A 25,019-nucleotide genomic window follows, 5' to 3' on the forward strand; every position below is an offset into this window, starting at 1 on the left:
CAAATTGAGGCAGTAATTAAAGCAAAAGGAGCCCCTACCAAGTATTGAGTGCATGTACAGTAAATGAACATACTTTCCAGAAGGCCAACAATTCACTAAAAATGTTTTTTTTTATTGGTCTTATGAAGTATTCTAATTTGTTGAGATAGTGAATCATCACAATTAAAAGAAACGAAGACTTAAACTACTTCAGTCTGTGTGCATTGAATTTATTTAATACACAAGTTTCACAATTTGAGTTGAATTACTGAAATAAATGAACTTTTCCATGACATTCTAATTTATTGAGATGCACCTGTAAGTGCACCTCAGGAACATTCTAAAATAATTCAAAATATGCATTTCATGACTGCTTTAAAACATGCATTAAGCATTCAAAAGGTTCACATTATTTTCACATGCACACAATTATAAATATTTTTAGCTGTTATATGTTTAAATAAATATAAAACACCTGAATAGTTGTAAAGTTAGAGGACTGGCTAATTAATATTAATATTACTATAAATTCCCTTGGCATTTGAGATGTAACATAAGGCTTACATATAAAATGTTGGTAAAAGTATGTAACCGTCCGTAAATTTTAAGTTTACCTGCTTGGCATGATTGATGTTTAATGTCCCAGATCGTGCCATTTAGCTGTCTTTTTCAACACACGTAAAATCACCAGTGGAGTATTATTGATATTTTATGTTGTAAAATAAAATGTGAAAATATCTTGAGCTTCTGTTATCAACTGACCTTATGTCAGCCATTGACTTTGGGACTTTTGGGAAATTCAAAAATGCTAACTTGTTTCCAGGTTTTAGGATTCATTCCTGCAGGACTCTATATGTGAATGCAAATGAAATTCGAGAGCTGTGGGGAAAAGAAACGTTTCAGCAAACGATTTGGTCTTCCTAACAGACCGTTCTAAACTTATATGCACAATGAGGGTGAGTAAATGATGACAGAATGTTAATTTTTCGATGAACCAGCCCTTTAAAAGGCTATTTAGGACAGAGTGCAGTGTTTCATCTCTAAACGGTGAGGAGAAAGTGTGTGTGTGTGTGTGTGTGTGTGTGTGTGAGAGAGCGCATTTGAAGGGTATCCGTGTTAAGTCAATGGAGGGATCAATGCTACAGCAGTGACACCACACCCTCCTCTGTTTACTCAATTAATCACAATCTTTCTTTCTCTCTTTTCTTCTCTATCTCTCTCACTCTCAAACTCTCTCCTGACACTGTCTGTGAAGCAGGTCACAGCACTCAGTCAAACTGTCACACACACTGGGAGGTATCAGGGTACGGTGGCCTGTTGAGGACACATAAAGCAGGCTAGTTCTCCAGAGACTCACTGGTTTCAATATGTTCCTTCTCACCACTCTGTTTATCACAGGAAAGGAGCGACACTTTGTTTTTAGAGCTGTTAACATTTGTTTGGTGCCGTTTTATTTAATGCAATTAACACTTTTAGTGAATATGAATTTAGACGTACTAGAAAATGCAGCCTGACTCTCATTTACTAATAAATGTAATTAATGTAAATGTAATTTATAAATGAAATCCTGATAAGAAAAGTATTCCTGAAATCTAATTATGTCCGAATTTAATAAAAATGCTCAATATCTGCAGTACTGCTGCAATAACTGTTATTTTGCTTTTGTTCCTTAAATGGGAAATGTAAAGAAACTTATTAAAATGTTAAGATTTAAAAAGAAAAAAAATCGACCTACTACTGTTCAAAATATTTTTATTGTTAATGAAAGAAGTCTCTTATGCTCACCAAGGCTGCATTTATTTGGTCAAAAATAGAGTAAAAACTGTAATATTGTGAAATATTATTACAATTTGGAATAACCGTTTTCTATTTGAATATATTTTAAAATATAATTTATTCCCGTGAGGGCAAAGCTGAATTTTCAGCATGATTACTCCAGTCCTCGGTGTCACATGATCCTTACCATCTTCCTAATATGCTGATTTGGTACTCAATAAACATTTCTTATAATTATCAATGCTAAAAACAGTTGATCTGCTTAATAATTTTGTGGAAAGCATGTTATTTTTTTTCAGGATTCATTCATAAATATAAAGTTCAAAAGAACAGTGTGTATTTTAAATATGATTTTTGTTTTGGTAACAATGTAATACTGTCACTTTTTATCATTTGAACATGTCCTTTCTGAATAAACATATCTCTCACTTTTTTACCTCAAATGCTCAGTGGCAACACGGGTTCTTCAAATAAAAGCTATTTTAGATTTCTTCGTGGAAAGCATGTTATTTTTTTTCAGGATTCATTCATAAATATAAAGTTCAAAAGAACAGTGTGTATTTTAAATATGATTTTTGTTTTGGTAACAATGTAATACTGTCACTTTTTATCATTTGAACATGTCCTTTCTGAATAAACATATCTCTCACTTTTTTTACCTCAAATGCTCAGTGGCAACACGGGTTCTTCAAATAAAAGCTATTTTAGATTTCTTCATTCAAATTGAGCTTAAAATGCATCAAAAAGTGGTGTGGGTTTGGATGGAAGGGGACAAAAACATTAGATACAAAAATTATGATCAGGAGTGCTTAATTCATGACTATGATTGGGGCTGGGTCAAATTGTAAAGAAAAATAAAAAGGTAAATGTACACAAAATGTATGTTGTGATTATTTGAATCTACTAACATTTATGTTGCACTATTCAATTGGCTACAGTCTATAATTACACTTATTAAAAACCATCAGTAAAACATAGTAAGCCTTTGTGCGTGTGTGTGTGTGTGTGCGAGAGAGAGCGAGAGAGAGAGAGAGAGAGAGAGAGAGAGAGAGGCGGTGTGTGAGGGTGAACCTTCCTCATAGCCTCCTCAGATCGTGAGCAGAATGAATGTGATTAGACTCTCAGGCAGGAGCAGAGGTGAATGCATTTGTGATAAATAAATTGAGAGTTGACACTGACCCTTACAATGTCCGAGGTATTTGACCTCAATCCTCTCCTGCTTCTGACACGACACCTCTTTCACCTGGCAGGGGTTGTCATAGGAACGGCCGTCTGATGCACAGACTGGATTAAAACTGATGTGGGAGCAATCGATGTTGCACACACACCTGCAGAGAGAGAAAGAGAGAGTGTAAACTTTCATAGATTCATGTCTGGGTTTTATCATAGAAAGAAGTGTCAGGCAATAAATTCCATATATGTGTGTTTTGTTTCTTCAACAATGATCGTGTTCATGTCCCAGGGCTTGGTTTCATTTTTTTGGACTACTTTTCACATACTTTGTTTGTGTGGAGTATTTTAATCTTGTCCCAGACCAGTGTTAATTGAATATATTTGATATTTTGAATTAGTTTTCACTTACATTTTTTAATTTCACTTTAATTTTGGCTAAAGTTTTAGTAATTTTTGTTGTGTTTTTGTCATTAAAAAAAAAAAATTCTATTTAGTTTGTATTAATTTTCGTACATTGATTTAAACTAAAAGAAAATAAAAAAATAAGATTTTTCCAATATACAGACTTCATCTTAAAATAAGAAAATCCATCATAACATACATTTTTTAAACTATAATGATCTAAACAAAAAGGTAACTAAACCATTTTAATACATATTGTGTGAAAATGATTTATAAAAAATGTTTAAACATTTCTTCCGCCACAAACAACAATTTTGCTGTTTTTATTAAAGTTACTGTACTTGGTTACAATGTCAGTGTGTAAACTTTGTATGAAATATGAGACGTAATGACATTTGTTCATTAGGGATCAGGTGATGCATGTATAGTATATCCACTGTTGGACATTTAATGAAGTACTTTAATTTCCAAAAGTCCACAGGGCCCAAAGCGCCCAGCGTTTAAAAAATAATTATGCACAATAATAAGAAAAAGTCACTTAAACAAATCACAGCAAATTAAATGCCAACTATTAAAGAAACTAACAAACATATTTAAGTTCAAGAATAATAATAACTGGTTTCTGAAACTTTCAAAAAAGAGAAATATGGAGTTGGACTTCCAACTTATATGAAATATGCTGCTTTGTAGACACAGATGCTGAACCTCCTGAACCTTATTGATGATTTTAACATCTATTTGTCAAATAAAATGACACAACCAGTTCCAACACACAAACAGGTTTTAATAAATGGTTGATAAATATGGCTGCAACAAACTGAAGTGGAAAACATTGCTATAAACCACCTTATTAATAGATAAAACATCAGGATGTTAGAGACCATGTGATCACGTAATTATGTGATGACAAAAAGAACCGCTGAATCAGTTCACTGAAATGAACCAATTTTGTGGAAATGAGTCAGAATTCATCATTATTCTGAATGTTCCTATAAGAGCAGAGATAAGCACTGATGAATAGATGCACACAGACTCTTCATTCCTTCAAACATTATTGCACCAACCGTATCTTTCAGTTTACTTTGCATTGCGTTTGCAGTTTCTCTGTTCATTTATTTAACTAAACGCACACTTCTGCCAGACACCCCATTACTGGAGACTGACTCTATCCTGGCAGAATGAGCATCGTCTCTCCCTCTCTTGTACTTGCAGTCTGAGATATTTATCTATCTGGATGAGCTTTGATATTGCCATCTGTTTGCCTGTGTGGTCTCAGATTAAATATATTATTTTTACTCCTTTTTTTTTTAACCAAAAATGAGTTTGCCAGTTTGTATGCCTCTATGCATATTTATGGATATGTTTGCAGTCAATAAGTCTCCACTAGTGGAAATGTTACCATTTAGCATTTCTGTCATTTAAACCTCTGTTGCATGGTGACCACTACAGTGTAAATTTCTCAGAATGAATCATTTGGAAGTATTAATGACATATTATTAGATAAGGAATCATTCTGTTCCCAAATATTGTAATATTAATATAAATTAGGCTAAATATTAATATTAAGATGTTAACAAAAACAAAATATTTGATAATAGTTGTTGTTAATTAAAATCAAGCTAAAATAATTTTTTTTTTAAATTAGAAATGTTTCCTTGGCAACTAATTGAAATAAAATATAGTTGAAGTAAAATGACTACAACTGAAATGAAGCTAAACAGAAATATTTTTTAAAAAAGCATTCAAAATTTAACTAAAATTAACATTAAATAAATAAACTTGGTTATGAGTCCCAGATGTGGTTTCAGGCTTTTGTAACCCACTATTTGTACTCATAACATTGAATATCAAAGAACATCTAACATAGTCATACTGCTAGTTCATAAGATGAAAGTGTTGTCTGGCATTGGAAAGTGTCTAACTAGGACCATACGGTAATTGCCATACAGTCACACTTACAAATTCTTAGAGAGAGAAAGAGAGAATGCACTTAGACCAGATATATTTGCTGCATCTCCTCTGTCTAATATATTTACTGGTGAGCACTTCATCTCTGAGTCTGGTATTGATTTATAAAACCCTGCTGTAATATTTCTAATCCCTCCATATATGCCCAGAGGATAACAGACCAGACCTGGCAGTGTTCGGCAAGACATACACGAGTCAAAGCAACATGAACCATGCCTGACTCGACTTATCCACACTTATCATGTTCTCAGACATTCATCTGACAAAACAGGCACATGCAGGCATGCACCCAATATGTGATTGTAACAGCATGAAAACTGCAGATTCACTGCATTTTCACTGAGCTGAAAAAAATGTGATTAGAGGGTATGAATTGATTACTGTTAGCTTGAGCTGGATTTCTATGCTATAGGACCGACCGCATCAGTGCTCACAGATGTAGCTGCTAATTGGTTATCAGACACAGCACACACATACAAATAGATTCCAAGGGGAAGAAAGGTAATGAAAGAGAGAGAGAAAGAGAGTGATGGAGAGAGAGGAGTCCTATAACGTCTGGAATTACAACTCTGCAAATCAATCTAGCACACTCACTGTTCGCTGTGGCTGATGGAAACTATATTTTCTCATTTTTCACAGCTTTTCAAAAATATAATTGATGAAAGCAACATAGAAAGGATCAGTAGGGATTTCATGACTCTCAAAGATATACTTAATCTTGTGGAATTGGAGCAGCTATATTTGGTTTAAAGATTCCCTGCATATTAAACCACAAAACCTACAGCGAATGTCACAGAAAAACATCTTCTAAGAGGCCATATTCTACACATTTGTAGCCTTTTCCATGATTAAGTCTACTTGTATATATAGGATTTCTTGATTCAACAGGTCTGGCAGTAATCAGGCCTGGGTGTGTCTAGTGAAATTTAACTCAGCTTTCTAAAATAATGTATTTAATTGCAGTTCTTTCATGATTTAACAGGAGGGGGTAATTACGTTTTCACGTAAGGCCACGTAGGTTTGGAAAGCTTTTTTCCCTTAATAAATGAAATCATCATTTAAAAACTGCATTTTGTATTTACTTGCATTATCTTTGTGTAATATTAAAATTAGTTTGATGATCTGAATCTTTTAAGTGACAAATATGCAAGAAATTTAAAAAAAAACTTTTCACACCACTGTGTATGTATATATATATATATATATATATATATATATTTCATTTGAATGATTTGTTGTTTATTGCAAATCAGGGTTTTTGTGTAAACGATATACATGTTTTAAAATTAGATGACAGGTTTGCTAAAATAAAACTTCTTATCAACTGTTCGGACTCTCATTCTGACGGCACCCATTCACTTCAAAGGATCTATTGGTGAACAAGTGATGTTTCTCCAAATCTGTTCCAATAAAGAAACACACACATCTCAGATGTCCTGAGGGTGACTAAACTTTCATTGTTTGGTGAACTATAGGTGAACTATTGATTTAAGCACCTCCTTTCACTGATTATTTGTTAGAAAAAAATAAATAAATGTATTAAGAATTCCAGGGCCTATTTTAAATCGTATTTTGAAAGTGCCCCCACACCCGCTTTTAACCGACCTCATGAACCTTAACGTAGACGCACTCACACACATTAACCGCTGAGATGCCTCATTTCCCTCTTTTCATCTCTGTCTCCTTCTGATATTTTCTCCCTCATTCGTTCCCGTCCCTTTTCACATCTCTATCTCTCTCCATTCCTCGGTCTCCCTCTGATCTGTCTGGTTAGTGTATTACCGTGAGGGATATTTGAATGGTAATTGCTCTCCCATGGTCCTGAGGTTTTAATCTGTCTGCTAGGGAAGAGGAACTCTATTAATTAAAGATGGAATTGCAGCGGAGAGCTGCACTCTTTTGCCCCTCCATCTCTTGGGTTGCCAGTCCGCTGTTCTGAACGTTGGGCCTTGTACTAGGAAATAATCCATCATCCTTCCAGACTGACAGAGAACTGACCCTCACAGTCTGGCGACAATACAATTAACATTTACAATCTGCTCAGAATGCCACAGAATGCCACAGCACAACATGTTAGTCAATGGGTTAAATAAATTACAAGGCTGAAATGAAAGAGAAACCTGAAGGGGAAATGATGGCAAAAAACAAGCCTTGTCCATGTGAGTGATTACAAACAGGTCAGAACATTGACCTGAAATCTATTTTTGCAATAGATGTGTCCAGATGGGAGGTTGGCAAAGTCATCAAAATTGCAAATTAATATTTCATCAAAATGTAATAACTTGCTCTGACTCCGAAATTAGTTTTGCTGACATCACAAAAATCAGTCTTAATCAGTATTTCTGTCCCGATTTCCAGTAAAAAATAGCTAAACATCCTCAAAACAGGATGAATCTGCTTATCTTGAATTAAGTTTATTTTACTTACCCTACTGGTAATTTGTTTTTCTAGCTTTAATCATAAGCCTCACTAGAGATAAGGGACAGATATCACAAGAGAGATTGCAAAGCTAAAAGGAAGCAAGAAAGAGATGGGAAGACAGAGAGAAGGACAATCGAATAGAGATTATTTACTGCAGTGCATTCCGTACAGCACGCACCCTCGGCGATGCACTGTAATGCATCACAGTGAAATGGCGTAGACTTTATCAGCCTTCAGAATCAGTGCCAGGAAGAGCAGAAACTCACAAGAAGCAGGCCTGCAGAAGACTCTACATCAGATACATGCCATTAGACACACCCCTGTATTCCTCAAGCCCTCTGGCTCTCTGAAGAACAGAACGTCAGGACCCTGAAAAGCTGTCGCGTGCGTTTGTGACTCACCACACGTCCTCAGAATCCTCGTCGCACTCGGCCCCAAACTGACAAATGTCGCACGTTGATGTCTCCTTCTGACTGATCTCTGCTGAACCCTCGTTAACTGCAGAGAGCGAGAGAGAGAGCAAATGAGATGAGAGATCTTGAGAGCTGCACTTAAAGGGGTCATATTATGACGAATCAAATTTTCCACTATCTGTTCAGATAAAAGAGCTCAGTGTTCTTTTATGAAAAAATCCTAAACTGCTGTTATTTGATTTACATGAGTGAAAAGAGAAGATCGTATTTGAGGTAAAATATGAGATGTGTACAAAAAAAAAAACTAGGTAAATGTCACTTGTGAAATGAATGTTTTTATTGTGCTTCGTGAAAATGTGCAAATGTGCTTCAATTTCAATCAAGTAATTATAAATGTGTTTATTTAGGATAAAATGCTAGCTGTAAAAATTGCCTTGGCAACACAAACAAGCTGGCCATTTTATTTAATTTCCATACCAGAATGTTATCAAACATAATTCATGCACATTAAAAAATACTGGTAAATTTGCTTTCATTAAGTGATATAATGTTAATATACCAGTCCACTTGAACTACCAGAGTCTGCTTTGTACCTTAAAATATACTGATAACCACTATAATACATGTGGTAAAATAGAAAACCCCATTATGAATCCGAGTGCATCATGAGTGGCCTATCCATAAAAAAGTCAGTGTCAAAACAAGAATCATGACATTAAAAAAAACATTGCAAAACTTCCTAATGACCATTTCTGAAAACAAACTAAGAAGAAACTATTGTCGGAAGGAGGGACTTTGTAGAAAACGAAGCGTTTGAGAGAGGCGGGGCATAGAGGACCTACAATAATGTACAGTATTTGAATAATAATGTTTTTTGAACATTAAAGCATGTCAACATATTCTGTTACACCAAATACACAAAATAATGATCTTTTAAAAAAAAGCATCATATGACCCCTTTAAATAAAATAAATTCATGTGTGATTTTGCCATGCAGGGACTTCTGGAAAATGATCTTTGAACATAAATGTTACAGTAAATCATAGTTTTTACTTTCAAAACCCATACCATTTTTATCTTGATAATATAGCAAGATATCTTGCAGTTAACAAATGTAAAAAAAAAATTGTGAGATGTGGTGGAAATGAGTGGAAAAGAAAAAAATTATTATGCTGCTTGTATGGTATACTGCTGTACATTGCCAGTATACAATTGTGACCCTGGACCACAAAACCAGTTATAAGGGTACATTTTTCGAAATTGAGATTTATACATAATCTGAAAGCTGAATAAATAAGCTTGTTAGGATAGGACAATATTTGGCCGAGATACAACTATTTGAAAATCTGGAATCTGAGGGTGCAAAAAGATCAAAATACGGAGAAAATCGCCTTTAAAGTTGTCCAAATTAAGTTCTTAGCAATGCATATTACTAATCAAAAATTATGTTTTAATATATTTACAGTAGGAAATTTACTAAATATCTTCATGGAACATGATCTTTACTTAATATCCTAATGATTTTTGGCATAAAAGAAAAATCAGTAATTTACAATGCATTTGCAATGTATTTTTGGCTATTGCTACAAATATACCCCAGCAACTTAAGACTGGTTTTGTGGTTCAGGGTCACAAATAAAATGAAAATGTGAAAAGTGTTTTAAGAGAGATTATTTTTAAAAGTCAACCTGACCAAGTTTCCATAGTTTAAAGTAATTCCCATATACTGTACCATGAAAAAGTCCAGCCACAGCTTCTATAATTTAAAGTGTATGCAATCCTATAGGAAGTGAATATTTGAATGTAAATGGGTTCTAGATTACCAGAAATAGACATCAGTAACAGCCATCAGGTGTATGGTTATATAATTAGTTACTAATTACTGACCGCAGTATCAGTCAAGCTTCCCCTCTACAAAATAAAAACTGTAACCGTAAAAGTGATTTGTGATGCGTTATTGATGGCAAAGAGCCAGAGACTCTTCCGTTAGCCATCGCCTTCACGAAAATCTGACATTGCCACAAGTTCATCACCACAGAGATGAAGACACCTCACCTTAGTGGTTTTATGCTGAAAGAAGAACATTGTTCAGAGTGTATTTGTAATGTAATCTAAGCTTGAATAGTGCTCCTTACTAAAACACTTCAATTAGGACAGTGCTAATTGCAAATTAGCAGTCCTTGAACAGCTACTGGCAGTAAATGAAAGAATCTAGATAAACATAGCATGTGAGTGTTTCTGAAAGCTAAATATGGGTCAAGCAGCAGTTTTCTGCTTAAAAAATAGCTATTTTGAGTGGGTGTAAAGGAACGGCCTGATTTTCTACACATTATGGAGAATAACGTGTCAGTTGCTGCAATGTGGTCACACTGAGTTTCACCGAGTCAAGGATAGTGTGTAGTGTTGCTAATAAAAGCTAGACAAAGCACTGTGAGTTACTTAAGGAAGCACATTTTTACATCAGTTCTACACACAGTAAAAAAATCTGTGACATTTACGGTAAAATACCGGCAGCTGTGGTTGCCAGAACTTCACCGGAAAAAATATGGTAGCAACATTTTAGGTTTTACAGACTTAACTTAAATTCACAATAAAATACCGTATTTCATTAACTGATGTAATGTTAATAAACAAACATATTGAAGTATTAATATCTGTTTTGAACCATTGTAATGCACTGTTAACCACCAAAAACTGGTGGTGATGAGAAAGTCACATGATGAACCAAAGCTCATCACAAACAACTTTTCTACGAGCTGAGGAGGTGTCACATTCACACAAACACTAAACCCCATCATGGTGACACACATGATACTGAAATAATTAAATAAACATTAATTTAACAACATTAGATGTAAGATTAAACCCTAATGTACACAACTGATAAGAAAAAACATGTTATTTCAACAATAAAACATCAAATATGAAGTGTTATGCAGGGAATTCTGGGAGTGTCAATTTACGGTTTTTCACTGTAAATTATAGAATGACTTTTTCACTTCCAAAGAACGTATATTTTTTAACAGTATTTTACTGTAAAATTACATTAAATGTAATTACATTTATTCACCGAATATAGTATGGAAACTTACTGTTAACCAGTTAACAGGTTTTTACTGTAGCATTTTTACAGTCTTTTACTGTTAAAATCACAATCTTTTTTTTTTACAGTGCACTGTATGATGATTCATGAGGTAAAGTTTGAACTGTAGCTACCCATAGGATCCTGTGATTGTTACTTTATGGTGTGGATCTGACTAGCTACATCAATATCTCTGATAGTGAGAATAATGTTCTACAAGATGTGTATCCCAAGTATATGTCTTCTAAACAAGTAGCATCATACCTGGACATTCTGGACATGATTTAAACATGCAAGAACAAATGATGCAACTCTTAAGATTCCAACCCAATCAAACCCAACAGATGGGAATATAAATCATTATTGTAGGCTATTCTTGTAGGTATTGCAAGAACATAGTTTTGAACACTAATTTGCTAATGTATTTCCTCGAAATTTTATTTCTAAAGAAAAAAATGAAAACAGCAGTCCTTTTAATTCACTTGATTATTCAAAACTAGGCATTACATTATCCCATTTTTGGAATAGACCCCCCAAAAATGAAAATTCTGCAATCATTTATTCATCCTGCATGGCATAAAATAAGGCATTTTATTAAATGTCTGCAGTGTTTTTTGTCCATACAATGGAAGTCAATGGTAACCAAATCTGTTCTTCAAACATTCATCTTACAGCAAGCAATACACATTTGGAACAATTTTTGGGTCAACTATCTCTTTAAAGCCATTTTTCTTACAATTCCAAAATAAATAAATGTCAAATGACAGTGACAACCTGGCAAATGTAGTACATCTAGGTTTTATTCATACTCCAGATATTCTCACTATACAGAGCTTACTTTTGAACAGTTGCAAAATAAGTTCTAATTATGCGATTTTGGAAAACAGCTTGTAAGATTGGGCTCATATGTCTTTCCCTATTGGATACATAAGATCTTATGTTCAACCATACTATTTCTCTCACGTTAACAAAAAGTTTGATTTAGAATCTGTATGTTAAAAAGCCCCACTTGTCTGTAACAGTGAATTTCAAATTTTTTCTGTTAGGAATGGAAGAAATGCCTTCTGTTAGTTGTGTTTTTCGTCGTTACTGTACATTTACATGTGTGTGTTGGAAGACTCTTGTGTAATATCTCTGCTCAGTTACATGTGAGATGTGAGAGTGAGGAGGAAGTGTTGTTTCCTCGTCGATAGAACATATCTGATTCTGTGTGTGTGTGTGTGTGTGTGATTTAGAATGTAAGAGCCAGAGCTCATCAATGATTTACAATCAGACATTAAAACATGTTTGATCCTGGAGGAGAGGCAATGCTTTCCCTGAAGCTAAACTCTTCTCTTGAGCCACATCGATCTGTCTCTAACCGTGCCCCCTCCATCCTTCTCTCTTCTTGCCCTTTCCTTTTCTATTTCCCTCCATCCCTCGCTCTAGCTCCCTGTGTCTCGTCTCTCCCACAGTGGCTACATTTGTTCACATGTTCTGTGCTATCTATCTCCTGTGTCATCCCTGTTGTATGGCTTTCAGATGGCGCTTTCGTTTTTATATCCTCTTTTATTTCATTTTCTTTTCTTCTCATCCTCAATTTCCTGTTCTTTGCTCTTTGAGCCACGCTCTTCTGTTGTTCCTTTTTTTTCGTTTTATGTATCATGGTTTGTACAAAAACATTAAGCAGCACATCTGATTTCAACACTAATAAGAAGAAATGTTTCTTGAGGACTAAATCAGCATATTAAAATGATTTCTGAAGGATCTGAAGACTAATGATGCTGAAATTTCAGTTAAATATTAAAGGTTAAATCATATGATGCGATTTCAATTTTTCCTTTCTCTTTGGAGTGTTACAAGCTCTTGGTGCATAAAGAAGATCTGTAAAGTTGCAAAGACTAACGTCTCAAATCCAAAGAGATATTCTTTATAAAAGTTACGCCTACCTAACACGGCTCGTTCTAACATGCCCCCACATATCTACGTCACGATGTGGGAAGATTTGCATAATGCCGCCCAAATGTTCACGCAAAGAAAGAAGGCGTAACTTTTATTTTCACTGTAGTATTGTTGCCGCCGCTGCCATGTCGTGAAGGCGCTGTATGATTCGTTGTGAAAGCGAAACTACTTTGTTTGGCCTTCCAAAAGAGGACGATATCGCTTCGTCTGTCATTTCTCCGATCACAAATGCAGACAGAGTTTTATGTTTACGCGGCGCGATGCAACGCAACGCTTAAAAAGAAAGTATAAGTTATTATAATCCATAATTATGTCCCCACTGGATGCAACGAATGCCTCGTTTATAATGGGTTTTCATGTTTTTGAATCATCGCTCCGGCCGGACAGGGCATCATCACAGTATGATAGGGGCGTAACATTTCCGTCACACACTTGAGGTATTCGGCCAATCATAACGCTCTGGATAGCTGGCCAATCACAGCACACCTCGCTTTTCAGACCGATGAGCTATGTAAAAATCTACGCGTTTCAGAAAGGCGGGGCATTAACCTTTTTTAACCTTAAACCGCATAAACACATTTCATTACACCAAATACACCAAATAATGTTCTTTTTAGCAACATCATATGACCCCTTTAATAATATTCCACAATATTATTGTTTACTCTGTTTTCGATCAAATAAATGTAGCCTTGGTAAGCATAATAAGTTTTAGCATTCTAGAAGCATGCTGTATTTTATATTAAAGTCTCGCAGTAAAGGCTCTTTCACATGGCTCACATCAGCTTTGCCCAGTGAGTTGAACTCTAGGAGCTATTACCTCCAGCGGCACACTGTGTGCCAGTCAAACACTGTTAATGCGTCACTCAAAGTTCAAACAATTTTAAGTGTGTGACCTTTTAAAGCACAGCCAGTGATTACTGGAAAATTCACATGATGAATGATATTACAGGTCTGAAGTATGCGATGTTTGCACATGCTTTTGCATCTCTAATGAGACCTTTCAGAGTTGTTAAAGCCTCAGAGATTTTTTCACAAACTTTATGAGGAGATCTTGAATTCCTCAGTTTCATTTTATTCAGTTATATATACAACTTAATATTTCCAACAACAATCCAATTCATGTAATTTTAAATGAATGTGAATCAATTTTCTGTGAGTAGTTTTTCTCATTCTGCAGTGTATTAAATAGTTTACTGTGTGTGCACTCCTGCTTTCATGGTACATACAGTAGCAGCCTCTTAGAACTGGCTTTCCGTAACTCTATCTGCAATGCTTTTCATGTGGTGGTCAAAAGGGCACATGATGCTTGCACTGAAGCCTTGATGTGAGTCATATGAAAAGCTGATGTATGAAATGGAAAACCTGCATACAATTTTCTGAATACAGCACAGTATACAATGTAGTGCATTGTATATATATATATATATATGCAGCATTCTGCAATCATGGAGAATTTGAAAATAAATACTTGAAAAAAATATTTTCCTGCAGTGAATTTCTTAACTTTTTTTCAGTTCGATCAAATAAATAGTGAAGTGAATATTATATGCAGCTGAAATGGAGAGAGCAGTATGTTAGTACACTGTAAAATATGATTTTTCAAAGTTGTAAATAAAACAAAAAATATTTAAGTATGTTTTGCAAGAAATGGTATTTCATTCTTTCTACTTTTTTTACTATTTTGCATTTAATTACATGCGTTACTTGCCATTACTTTGTAAATATTTGCCAAATTTACTAGCAATTTCTGAGTGATTTCTTTTAAAAACTGTTTTATTCAGTGTATGCTATTCCAAACATAGAGCTTACTGCATTTAAACTGTATCCCAGAACCCAATGTGATAACTAGATCTTGAGGAATGAATCAGAACTAATATCAGGCACCATTTTTAGCTGACTTTTTGTGTCTCATCAATTTATCAGACTTCCCCAAAAGAAGACATTTTTACATTATACTGGATTTAAAATGCAAAATGTTACTTTCTGATATAAACATGCAACTTGGTAAGGTCATGTGACAACAATATAGTGAAATGCCATTGCCTACTATTTCACTTATACTAGGACAGACTAGACTAAATACTAGGCCACTACATATTCCATTCCAATCATAGTTTCTCTCTCTCTCTTTCAAATTCATTCCTAGTTGATCGGTAGAACTTTCCTAATATTTCAGAGTAGATATATCATCCCTCACTTCAGAGCATCCCTCCCTCTCTCTCTCTTGATCTTCCCATCACCCCATTCTGAATCTCTTTTTAATTAGCCATGCTCTAGAGTGAAATTCTTCATCCTGGATTCACTTCATAAGTACTGCTGGCATATTCACATCTATCAGGAGAGGCAGACAGAAGCTGCTGTCATCCGAACTCAGTATGAGCATCTTGGGTGTGTGCGGATGTGAACAGACAAAGCGAGATATGAGATCATTATTGTAATGCTCTGTATTAATTAGAGATGAGTTGAAAATACTCACCATCATCCCCTGATCCAGAGCCAGCATCTGCAAAGCAGAAAACAGACGGTCAGGAACACAAGCGTCATGTCCATTCACACGGATTTAGTTCTATTTTTGAACCTATTCTAGATGCACCTTACAAACAAAAAGACTATGCATTTGATAATTAGATTGCACACTCATAGACACAAAAGATGTTTGTCTACAGCACTGTGGCAAAACCATTCATTCACACATCTAAAACCCCTTTGGCCAAACAAGTCGCTGCTTCTGCAGATTATTTGCATTAAATAAAAAATTCTGTCATCATCTACCAAGCCTCACATTGTGTCGAACTTGCATGATTTCTTTTTCCTGTGGAACACTAAATGAGTCTAATCAAAATTTCTGTTTTCCATTCAATAAAAATGCTTACTGATTACTGGCTGACAAGTTCAGCTGCATTTTCACTTTATTAAAGTTAATTAGAATGGGATTTGAACACTGGCCCTCTTTGCTCACTAAAAAAACGGTAGTTAAAAAAAAAATATATATATATATATATAAATAATAAATGCTGTAGTTTAGATAAGTGATAATCAAATGAAGAGGCGCAAATTGATGCTAAAGGGATACTCCATCCAAAAACAAAAAATCTCTTCACAAATCGAACACGGCAGAAAGAAGGAAGCATAAACTTAATGTAAAACTGTCCCTTTATAGGTCAGACGGTCACGTCCTGTAACTGGACAGTTCTTGGCTAGAAGAATCTTCAGATTTTTGCCTAGAATGTGGGCTGTCGCCTATGTCATACAGTTGTCATACACAGTGCATGCTTAGATTAGAAATACATATTCACATCTAATACCATTTTCCTATCTTTATGGCTTTTCGCAGCATCTGTGTCTTGCACAGATGCAGAGGAGAACAACAGAAGCAATATCACAGACGTCATGCAAAATGAAAGTCAGCATGGCACGTGCAATTCTCTCTTAGCCCTATATATACAAGGCATTTATGGAACACTAACGTACACTGGAGGCTTCTAATTCTAGAACATTCCTGGGACTTAAACTGAGCTTTTATGAGCCCAATGGATTAAAGAATTGAGGACTAGTGGGCAAAAGAAATACAACTATAGAGGGAAATGTATACATTAGAGAGGAAAGGGAGGGTGGAAAATAGCTTGGCTGTCACCTCATTTCCCATTTTTAACACTTATAAATCTGCCCTCCGGCTGCATCTGTACCTATCAAAATATAAATAATGGAGTTCTCGTGGATTCATTTGAGGTGAAAACAAAAAGTAGCCCCAGATAACCCCACTTTCTCTCTCTCAAGTTCAAGGGCACAGCCGCTATGACTAGACTGTACCATGCTCTCTCGCTCTTAGTCTTTCTCGCCATCCGCCCCTGGGCTCGACGGCAGCTTTGGGAAAATCTGACATTCATCAATTTGTTATGATGGAGAGGAGCAGCTTATAGCTCTGTGCCCTCCCATCAATCACCCCACCAATTATTCCCCGCCCAGAACAAATATAAATCTTCGTTTGAGATGGCCACAGGAAGGCGAGGCCTTAATGTGTTATTCCTTTAATTCCAAACTGTGCCCCTCCTGCGTCTCTGCAAAAGTACTTTTCTTAATAAGCCTTTTTGTCTTGTTTTTTAGTAAAAGTATCTCAACCCCACTAAGTAATGGATAATGTACAGTATCACAAAATAATTCATTTTAACAATAGAAATTACTCTTTTAATAAAATGTATTCTAGAGATGGCAAACAAATAAAATGAATCGTATAAAATAGATTTTGAAAAGGTGGCCACTATTTAATTTAATGAATGGAATCACACCATAAAGAGCATAGGAAAATCAACATACATGAACGGAGCCACTACAGCCAATGTTTTTTTGTCTGTGATCATTCATGTAGATAATGTGATTTTGTAGATATAAACTACCAAATTCAAAAGTTTGGGGTCAGTATTATATGTCACTAGCCACGTTATTAAGTATACCTGTTCAATTGCACATTAACACAAATACCTAATCAGCCAATCACATTGCAACATTTAGACATGTCTACATGTCAAGATGATCTACTGAAGTTCAAACTAAGCATCAGAATGGGGAAGAAATGTGATTTAAATGACTTTGGGTATGTTCACACTGCAGGAAGATGTGACCCAAATCCAATTTTTTATGTATTTATTTATTTAAAAATTTTTTTTTTTGCTCATATATGTGACTCGTTTTTATTTCATTACAGTGTTAAGAGCACAAACCACATGGAATCTGATCTTTTCAATTCTGAGTTGGTCCACTTTCATATGTGGTCATAAATCCAATTCAGGTCAGATGTTTTTCAAGTCTGAACACTCAAAATGGAATTCACATGGCTTTTACATCACTAGATCGACATTCGTCATTATTCCGCACTGACAGGAGATTTTACATACTGGTAGTTCTTTGATCACTCTGTGAATATGACATACAGTTGAGTAAGGAGTCAGTGAAGAGACAGTGTGGTGTTGTTTTACAGTGTATTACAGTGACAGCTCCATACAAGCTAAACTTAAGGAGTTGTACGTACAGTAAATACTTAAAAACTTTGCACTCTTTCTCCTCATCTTCGACCTCCTTATTGTCTGCTTGTGAATTCACTGGCTTTTGTGGCACATCAGCTTATAAATTAACATGTTAATGCTTACTTAAGTGCAGGGCCGGCATCACAGGGGGTGCACCACACATTCTGTTTATCATTATTTACAGGCCTCCAAAATACTCTCCAGCCTTTGTTGAAGAATTCACAGAAATGTAATAAATGATTTCCTCAGAGTTTGACTGTTTTGCTATTGCAGGGGATTTTAATATTCACATTGATAATGCAGATATCAAAAACTACAAAATAAATTATAACTGTTTTAAACACTTTTGACCTGATTCAGCAGACCTGATCTGATCACTTATGTATTTTCTTTGATATATTGATCTCTGCTCCCTCTGAATCTAGATCTGTCTCTGTCAGAAAGAGATGCATTAACGAGAACACTAGTGTGCTATTTATGAAGGCTATATCTTTAACACCAAGCATTTCTGCAGACTCTGTTGATCTTCTCCTTGATTCCTTTAACTCAAAAGTTAAAAATGTTATTGATGATTATTGCTCCTGTGAAAGTCAGCAAGAAGACTGGCAGACAAAAATCAGCTTGGAGAAAATCAACAGCAGTACAGAGTATGAAAAGACAATGCAGAAAAGCTGAGCGGATGTGGCGGAAGACGACATTTGAAATTCACTATAGCATCTATAAAGACAGCCTTCATGCTTTCAATGTGGAACTAGCCACAGCTAGACAGACCTTCTTCTCAAACCTTATAAATAGTAACTTAAACAACACTCGCACTCTTTTTGCTACTGTTGAGAGACTGACAAACCCCCCAAGTCAGACTCCCAGTGAAATGCTCTCTCCGACAGCAAATGCAATGAGTTTGCTTCCTTCTTTTCTGAGAAGATCAATAATATCAGAAAGGCGATTAGCACATCCTCAAGTTATGCAGAGGTCAGACAGATTCGACTGCAATTTCAAAAAGAAGTTACTATTTCTGTTTTTGAAGCAATTGATAGCAACATTTTGGAAGAAATAGTACAGCACCTTAAATCGTCAACCTGCTATCTTGACACACTTCCCACATATTTTTTTCAAATGTGTGCTTAACTAAGTGGTGAACGCCTCACTTCACTTTTCCAAACTCCCTGAAAACTGCAGTTGTTAAGCCCCTTCTGAAAAAGAGCAATCTTGATAATACCATATTGAGCAATTATAGACCAGTATCAAATCTTTCTTTTATAGGCAAGATTATTGAAAATGTAGTTTTTAATCAGCTGAACAAATACTTAAACTCAAATGGATACCTGGACAATTTTCAATCTGGTTTCCGACCGCATCAAAGCACAGAGACAGCACTCATAAAGATAATAAATGATATTCGCTTAGATTCTGGCAAAATATCAGTACTGGTACTACTAGATCTCAATGCTGCGTTTGACATATTATATATATTAACATATTTCTAGAGAGACTGGAAAACCAGGGCCAGGAGAAGGCCACAGGAGGAGCACTAACAGCAAACCTTCACATGCACATCACTCCAAACACTTCATAACTCACAATTCAGACTGAATAAACTTTCAGTGCACTCTGTCACTATGGCGCTTTTCCACTGCGTGGTACGACTCGGCTCGGCTCGGCCCGGCTCAGTACGGCACGACACGGTTCGGCTCGGCACGGTTTGCATTTCCACTGCAGTTCCCTACCGCTTTAGAGTAGGCGGGATTATTCACATGTCGTTATAGTTGCGCCGCCTCTACTACCACGACTCTTAAAAAAAACTTTTTAATTCCGCGTCGCCCCATCAAGCTCTCGCTGGATCCGCTCCTCTGCTATCAACGAGAGGAACGTCTGTTCTTCCACAACAGACAACAAAACTTTTTGGTTGTTAAAAAAAGGTGCGCTCGTTCCAAACAGTTGCGTTCGATCCTTCCCTGGCTGTGCCGATTTAAATCTAGCGGATCTTTTGTGTTTGTGTCGCAAGTTCAGTGATGCAGGTAGTGACGATTCTCTCCGGCCAATCAGTGATCAGCAGAGTTTACACATCACGTTTTGGTAATGGTACGGTTCACTTGGAACCCCAACTGGGGTGGTACTAAAAAAAGTACCAGGTACCAGGTACTGTACCCAGTGGAAAACCCCCCAAAAGTGAACCGTACCGAGCCGTACTGTGTCGTACCATGCAGTGGAAAATCGCTATTAGACAGCTGCAGCTCATCTAGAACGCTGCTGCCTGGATTCTGACTAGAACCAGAAAATCTGAGCATATCACACCAGTCCTCAGGTCCTTACAATGGCTTCCAGGCTTATATTTTAAAGTACTTTTACTCGTTTATAAATCACTAAATGGCTTAGGACCTAAATACATTGTAGATATGCTCACTGAATATAAACCTAACAGACCACTCATATCATTAGGATCGAGTCAGTTAGAAATACTAAGGGTTCACACAAAACAAGAGGAGTTCGCTTTTAGCTATTATGCCGCCCACAGTTGAAACCAGCTTCCAGAAGAGATCAGATGTGCTAAAACATTAGCCACATTTAAATCTAGACTCAAAACTCATCTATTTAGCTGTGCATTTATTGAATGAGCGCTGTGCAACGTCTGAACTGATTGCGCTGTATTTTACGTATAATTATTTTCTATTTTTAACTGTTTTAAATACATTTTTTAATCATTTTCAAAAAAATGTAATTCCTTGTTTTATTGTTGTGATTATTTTTTTATGATTATTTTACTTTCTTTTATGTAAAGCACTTTGAATTCATATTGTGTATGAAATGTGCTATATAAATAAACTTGCCTTGCCTTATATTGTTATTGTTTGTTGCTGTTCAAGTCGTTCTAACTTGAAATGATGCATCTGTTAAATGGTTAACAATGAATGTGTTATGTCAGGGAATCGGTCGCAATAAGCTTGTGTTTCATTGTAAAGCAGACACAATAAAGTATTTCTGGTTGTTGTGGTGGTATCACTTGTGGTAAAACTGCTGTGAGACATTATTATTTCCTGGATGTCAGAATTGGCGGGATTATTCACATGTCGTTATAGTTGCGCCGCCTCTACTACCACGACTCTTAAAAAAAACTTTTTAATTCCGCGTCGCCCCATCAAGCTCTCGCTGGATCCGCTCCTCTGCTATCAACGAGAGGAACGTCTGTTCTTCCACAACAGACAACAAAACTTTTTGGTTGTTAAAAAAAGGTGCGCTCGTTCCAAACAGTTGCGTTCGATCCTTCCCTGGCTGTGCCGATTTAAATCTAGCGGATCTTTTGTGTTTGTGTCGCAAGTTCAGTGATGCAGGTAGTGACGATTCTCTCCGGCCAATCAGTGATCAGCAGAGTTTACACATCACGTTTTGGTAATGGTACGGTTCACTTGGAACCCCAACTGGGGTGGTACTAAAAAAAGTACCAGGTACCAGGTACTGTACCCAGTGGAAAACCCCCCAAAAGTGAACCGTACCGAGCCGTACTGTGTCGTACCATGCAGTGGAAAATCGCTATTAGACAGCTGCAGCTCATCTAGAACGCTGCTGCCTGGATTCTGACTAGAACCAGAAAATCTGAGCATATCACACCAGTCCTCAGGTCCTTACAATGGCTTCCAGGCTTATATTTTAAAGTACTTTTACTCGTTTATAAATCACTAAATGGCTTAGGACCTAAATACATTGTAGATATGCTCACTGAATATAAACCTAACAGACCACTCATATCATTAGGATCGAGTCAGTTAGAAATACTAAGGGTTCACACAAAACAAGAGGAGTTCGCTTTTAGCTATTATGCCGCCCACAGTTGAAACCAGCTTCCAGAAGAGATCAGATGTGCTAAAACATTAGCCACATTTAAATCTAGACTCAAAACTCATCTATTTAGCTGTGCATTTATTGAATGAGCGCTGTGCAACGTCTGAACTGATTGCGCTGTATTTTACGTATAATTATTTTCTATTTTTAACTGTTTTAAATACATTTTTTAATCATTTTCAAAAAAATGTAATTCCTTGTTTTATTGTTGTGATTATTTTTTTATGATTATTTTACTTTCTTTTATGTAAAGCACTTTGAATTCATATTGTGTATGAAATGTGCTATATAAATAAACTTGCCTTGCCTTATATTGTTATTGTTTGTTGCTGTTCAAGTCGTTCTAACTTGAAATGATGCATCTGTTAAATGGTTAACAATGAATGTGTTATGTCAGGGAATCGGTCGCAATAAGCTTGTGTTTCATTGTAAAGCAGACACAATAAAGTATTTCTGGTTGTTGTGGTGGTATCACTTGTGGTAAAACTGCTGTGAGACATTATTATTTCCTGGATGTCAGAATTTGTTTGCTATGAGATGTTGTTTTTTTCAATACTCTGCCATCTGTATTTGCTAAGTACTGTACCTTTTAGTAGGGTCATTCACTCAGAACGCATTTTTCATTCCACTGCGGTACTTTTCCATTGTATTTCAAAGTAAATGCGCTACGGACGTTTTTGAATTTGTGTTTGAATGCTGCGCTCTCGTCTCAGGTCTTTGTATTTGATTTGCCAAGTACATTTTAGTAGGGTCATTCACTCAGAACGCATTTTTCATTCCACTGCGGTACTTTTCCATTGTAAATGACGTCTTTGAATTTGTGTTTGAATGCTGCGCTCTCGTCTCAGGTCTTTATAGCAGCTTCTCGCGCATAATACATCATTCTAAAACATGGCGCTCAAATTCAAAGAATTTCAGCTTCTAAAATCATGTCCCTAGACCTTGCGCTTTAAAAAAAAAAGCAAAAACAAACAAAAAAAAATCTTCCACTGACCTGTCTCGCGACCAAAACACTATCTGTGTGAACCCAGTATTCTAATGGTTGTAGTAGTAGCGGGCAGGTAGGTTTATGGTCCGACATATACGTGAATGGGCCACATACATTTTTTTTTTTTTACTTTGTGCTACGTCATCACCCCCTTTTGTTAGCTCAGCCACCCCCTCATCAGTGCTGCGTTGGTGGCGGTGTTGTGCCCCTTTTCGACTCCCTGCCAAATTATTACCCCCCTCGTTGAAATCGCTACCTGATTGCCTAATCCTAATCCTAACCCCACCCCTAAACCTAACGCCTCCCCCACACCTAACCCTAAACCTACCAATACTAGGGGGTAATAATCTGGTGGGGGTCAGAATTCGGCACAACACCGGCTCTGCTTAAATGGCCTCCAAGTTTCCTTCCATATGACAGCGCACTTCATGCCATCTTGTTATCGTTCTTTTGTGCAAGCGGGTCAGTTCAGGACTATCATTTGTTCCCACTGGAATCTGATATTGGCCACATTTAAAAATGACAATGTGAACAGCCATATAAAAAAATCAGATCTGAGAAAAAAAAGAGCACTAATGTTTGCAGTGTGAACATAGCCTTTATATGTTATATGGTTGGTTGTTGGTGTCAGAATGGCTGGTCTGAGTATTTCAGAAACCCACTGTTCTACTGGGATTTTCACACACAACCATCTCTAAGGTTACAGAGAATGGTCCCAAAAGAGGAAATATCTAGTGAGAGGTAGTTTTATGGGCACAAATTCCTAGTTGATGCCAGAGTTCAGAGGAGAATGGCCAGACTGGTTCAAGCTGATGGAAGAGCAACAGTAACTCAGAGGTATGCAGAACAGCATCTCTGAACGCACAAGTCGATCTCTGAAGCAGATGAGCTACAGCAGCAGAAGACCACACTGGGGGCCACTCTTGTCGGCTAAGAACAGGAAACTGAGTCCGCAGTTTGCTCACTAAATTGGATAAAAGAAGATTGTAAAAAGGTTGATGAGTCTTGATTTGCTGTACTGAAAAAATAGAAAAGCAATCATAGGCCTACTTAGCCATATTATTTGTGAACTACATAGCAAAATGGTTTCTCTTAACCTGATTTCTTGGCTTTCAATTCATGTAAATCTCTTTGATCTCTTTGATGTGCAATCTACTAGAATAAATAAAGCACAGTGAATGTGAGCCAATCAGGCACGTTACAATATTTTCATACTGAAACTGTAGTATACAGCATGTGTTGCATGGAACTTATTGAGGCATCGAAATGTTGAAATTAAGTACTATTTACTATTTGAGAAGGATGATAAAAAGGAAAGACATAATGGTGTTTAAAGTTCAGTTATGTTGGGACTGGCTAGCCGTTGTGGTAAAGGGTGCAGTTAAGAAAAAAAGAGCCAACAATTTGTTAGCTAGCTAGTACAATGTTGTAATTCAGTGACGTGACGTAAAACATATGAACCTGAATAAATCAATCCTGTCAGGGAAGCATATAAAATCTCTTTGAGACTATTTTGCCTAATTGGGTCACATAAAAATAACTTCAATGCATGATGTTACAGTTACGTGAACAAATTATGTTTGTGTCGATTCATGAGGAACCAATATACATGATTAAATCATGCAAATTAATTTCAAAAACAAGACAAAATAAAAGAACAGATTAAGCAAGCTATTTTGCAGTGTCCTCCTCCTCAACCTTTCTCACTTTCTCATGTTCTCTTTCCCAAACTTCTGTGTCCCCTGCTGGGTCACAGGTAACACAAATAGTCTGAGATATGCAGATGAGGCTGAGGTCGTTCATATTCATGAGGCTGTGGTTTTAATGAGGGACTCAATTACAGGTTCACATTACTCTGAACCTGTGACACTTCTGCTGTCTGAAATAGAAAGAAAGAGAGACAGAGGCTGCATGTATTCAGCATCTCATTTCTTCATCTTCAATCCATGTTTTCATTCTCCAGATCATTCCTTGTTCCCTTTGCTGATCAGCACAATCCCCGCTGCACTCATGAT

General features: G+C 36.3%; 1 protein-coding gene across 1 annotated transcript in view; it reads right to left on the bottom strand.

Moving 5' to 3' along the window:
• LOC107581412 (tomoregulin-2-like) overlaps window positions 1-25,019 on the bottom strand; it is a 72,457-nt gene that overhangs the window by 17,514 nt on the left and 29,924 nt on the right. The window contains exons 6-8 of the mRNA XM_016266970.1: window positions 15,635-15,661; window positions 8,121-8,217; window positions 2,935-3,083 (exon numbers count right to left, since the gene is read on the bottom strand). Of these exons, the coding sequence (XP_016122456.1) occupies window positions 2,935-3,083; window positions 8,121-8,217; window positions 15,635-15,661 (273 nt within the window). The remainder of the gene's footprint in view (window positions 1-2,934; window positions 3,084-8,120; window positions 8,218-15,634; window positions 15,662-25,019) is intronic.

This window comes from Sinocyclocheilus grahami, unplaced genomic scaffold (genome assembly GCF_001515645.1).
Source record: "Sinocyclocheilus grahami isolate Dianchi unplaced genomic scaffold, SAMN03320097.WGS_v1.1 scaffold34.1, whole genome shotgun sequence".
In the NCBI taxonomy this organism is placed as follows: Eukaryota; Metazoa; Chordata; class Actinopteri; order Cypriniformes; family Cyprinidae; genus Sinocyclocheilus; species Sinocyclocheilus grahami.